The sequence below is a fragment of the Empidonax traillii genome, unplaced genomic scaffold, assembly GCF_003031625.1.
Source record: "Empidonax traillii isolate 1590-97213 ecotype Southwest subspecies unplaced genomic scaffold, ASM303162v1 scaffold1881:size57505, whole genome shotgun sequence".
NCBI classification, from domain to species: domain Eukaryota; kingdom Metazoa; phylum Chordata; class Aves; order Passeriformes; family Tyrannidae; genus Empidonax; species Empidonax traillii.
Window position 1 is genome coordinate 54037 of NW_020957074.1, and position 3469 is coordinate 57505.

At 50.9% G+C, this 3469-nt stretch overlaps 1 protein-coding gene and 1 pseudogene across 1 annotated transcript in view; both read left to right on the top strand.

Moving 5' to 3' along the window:
• The window catches only part of LOC114071183 (UDP-glucuronosyltransferase 1-1-like), a 2910-nt gene extending 2511 nt beyond the window's left edge, over window positions 1-399 (top strand). The window contains exon 2 of the mRNA XM_027908924.1: window positions 184-399. Coding sequence (XP_027764725.1) covers window positions 184-198 — 15 coding nt within the window. The 3' untranslated portion in view covers window positions 199-399. The remainder of the gene's footprint in view (window positions 1-183) is intronic.
• Window positions 400-776: 377 nt separating this feature from the next.
• LOC114071190 lies at window positions 777-1940 on the top strand (annotated as a pseudogene).
• Window positions 1941-3469: the final 1529 nt, after the last annotated feature.

Here is a 3469-nt window from a genome sequence, read left to right on the forward strand (position 1 = left end):
TTTCAACCATTCGCCAAACTGGCCTCGGAGTTCCTGCATCGGGAGGTGACAGTGCTGGATCTCCTGCGCCGGGGCTCCGTTTGGCTCCTCAGGGTAGAGTTTGTGATGGACTATCCCCGGCCTTTGATGCCCAACATCATTCCCATTGGAGGGGTGCACTGTGCTCACAAGAAGCTGACTCAGGTGGGTCTGGTTTAGTTCGTGCTGAGGTTGATTTGTGTGTGCTGAGGGTGAAGTTTTGTGCTGCAGGGAGGAATCGAGTCCCTGTTTTGGGTGAGTTCGGTGAACACTCATGAAAGAAATTTCTCTCCCACTTTCTCCCTCATTTTCCACTTGTAGGCCTTTGTACCTTCTCATTTACAAACATGCAGAGACAATGCCTTTTTTACTATGCATATTCAAAGCCAATTTGTGTAACACTGTGTAACTTGTTCCTCCCTTAGTGAGGGACAAGCCAGAGGCAAATCCCTGGGTCTGTTGGAGCCTTGCAGTCAGGTGTAATCCCTACAGCTCAGCCAACGTTTGTGGTAGGGGCTGGTATTTACTGAGAAATGCACATCAGCCTTCTGCCCTTGTTGCCTCACCGTATCTTCCTTTGTCAGTGAATTTGCTCCTTCGCACGGGTATTCCCAAAGCTGGAATCTTGAGGAATGGGGCAGGCTGTGGGCTCTCAGGTTAAGCAGCACTGTCTGTGTTTGCAGGGCAGGTCTCCCAGTGGTTTGCCTTGACCATGGCACTGTGAGATTGGAGAATAAATTCAGTGAGCCTCGAGGGGCTGCGTTGGCTAGGCAGGTCCTGCTCAAAGGTGACAAAGCTTTTATCACAGGAGCACGTGAGGCTTATCTGGAGCACCCACTACATCTATCAGATTGCTGAACTCTGCTGCTGGTTCTGCAGCCCTTTATCACCAGCGATTACAGATTTACCACAGGGCAAACAGCCGAGGGTTCAAAAGTCGGGCTGAGGCACAGATTGCTCGGGAGTGCGGAGCGGGCGCCGGCGCTGCCCGTGGTTCCTTCCTTGGAGGTTCTCGGCAGGTTTCTGCAGGAATGGCCCCGGGGCTCGGTGCTCCCCTTCCCTTCACAGTGGGAGTGGTGGTGCTGCTGTCCCTGCTGGGTTTGGCCGCGGGTGGGAAGGTGCTGGTGGTGCCGGTGGACGGGAGCCACTGGCTCAGCATGCTGGAGGTGCTGGACGGTCTCCGGCAGAGGGGACACGAAGTGGTCGTGGTGGCTCCTGAAGTCAGTTTGCACATCAAGCCCTCCAAGAACTTTGTGATGAAAATGTACCCAGTGCCTTTCACACAGGAAGAGATGGATGAAAACGTACGAGGATTTACGAGGGACTTGTTTGAAGAGGGATCTTTTCTGGAGAGATTCATTAGGTTTTATCAGCGGTCGAAGGAATCCTCTGCTCTGTTCCTGGCCGCCTGCACACATCTACTCTACAACAAGGAGCTCATGAGGTACCTTGAGGACAGCAAGTTCGATGCCATCCTCACAGACCCCTTTCTGCCCTGTGGGCAGATCGTGGCAGAGCATCTCTCGGTCCCTTCCTTGTTTTTCTTGCAGCAAATGCCCTGTGGTTTGGAACATCAAGCCACCCAGTGCCCCAACCCCCCTTCCTACGTGCCCAGGGCCTTTACATACCTCACAGACCACATGACCTTCCTCCAGCGGGTCAGGAACGTGCTCTACGACCTCCCCAATTTTTTTCTCTGCGACGTTGTCTTCCAACCGTACGGCAAACTGGCCTCGGAATTCCTGCACCGGGATGTGAGTGTGCCGGACCTCCTCCGCCAGGCTGCCATCTGGCTCATGAAGATAGACTTTGTCTTGCACTTCCCAAAGCCCTTGATGCCCAACATGGTTTTGGTTAGTGGAGTGAACTGTGCTGCCAAGAGGCTCAGTCAGGTGGGTCGCGCTGCGGTTTTCCCTGGCGGGGTTGGAGCGGCTCCGAGGAGCTGCAGCGTGGGGTGTGTTCCAGTCCTCCCTCTGGGGGTGAGGATTTCAGGCTGCTTTTGTTCTGCTGTCAGTGGAGGCATCGCAGGGTAGAGGTGGAGGGGGTGCTGTCCATGGAATTAGCCCTGGGAGGGGCTGTGCCTCTGCTCTGGTACTGGAGGGGTTGCCCAGCACCTCCCCCCTCAGGGCTCTTGACCTGTGGCAGGACACGCTGCTTGGTTTGAGGAGACCTTTGCTCATCCTCTGATCCAGTTTGGCTGATCTCCTCTGCATTCCTGTCTTTTTTTTGTTCTTTAAGGAAAGATTCTCTGCGCTTTGAATTGTCAGAGACTCACAAAAAAAAAAACCAACCAACTCCCTCTGCTTTGGAAGGTCAGTTGAGGCCCCTCAGGGAACCTCCTGGGAGTGTCCAGTTGGGTCAGGCTGGCCCTTCCTCTGCCTTGCTGAGCTTTGAGTGCCCCTTACGACCCTTACACCAAACCCACTTCATCAGATCAATGAATTACCGTGTCCAGGGCAGATTTTCCATGTTGCAGCTTTGCAACTCTTCCCGCTTGAGTTTTTCAGATTTTGGCTTTGCCAAGTGGGTGAGATAAGGCTTATTTTTATTTTTATTTTATTTTTTTTTTTTAAGAAAAGCTGAATCTCACACAGTAAAAAATGAAGCATTTTTAAAGAGGATTCACATTTGGTACTCCAGTCTAGAAAAGATGGAGATGGAATAATGTGTCCAGCTAAACCTTCCATAAAATGTGGAAAAGCTCAAGGTGGAAGGGGGACTGACAGGGAGTTTCTCCCAGTACTTGGCCTGTGGCTAACACTGAAGTGCAAACAGGAGTATTCTTCCTCACCATGCACTAAAAAAAGGCCAAGTCAGCCCCTCAGAATGATCTGGTTTTCGTAGACAAAGCCTATGAATTTAAAAAGGATTTGGGTGGTTATGAGAGGTACAGGCTGACTGCCAGGATTTACAGACTTACAAGAGGGATAATCACGGATTCCCCTCACTGGGGTATTTGTTGGACCGTTCCCAGCCTTGGCACTCAACCCTGCCCTTTGGCTTTACTTTCCCCTCTATCTCCTTCCACCCTTGCCTTTGGAACGGGCTGGACTCGTGGACTTCATACTTGCAAACACATGAAAGGCTGTTCCTGTGTTGCTCAAAATCCGGTGTCACAACTTCCATGAACTCTCTTTGAACTTTTATGAACTTTCCTAAGACTTTTATGACCCTTTTTATTGAAACTTTTCTGAGCCTCAAGGGTTTGGGTTGGGTTTGGGTTTTTTTTTTCACCTCTTCCAGGGCGTTTTATAGCGTTTTGTTTTAGTGTCTCACGGATGATCCACGTTTGGCTGAACAACTGTGTGTCAGAGATGAGATGTGAGGGGCCTTTCTGTAGGGTAAGGGTATGTCTGCACCTCTGATTTTACTGCATGAGGAAGTACTGCCATCTTAAGGTGTATTTAATCCTTTGCCTTCTTAGGTGAGATCCTTTTCCCACAGAAATGTG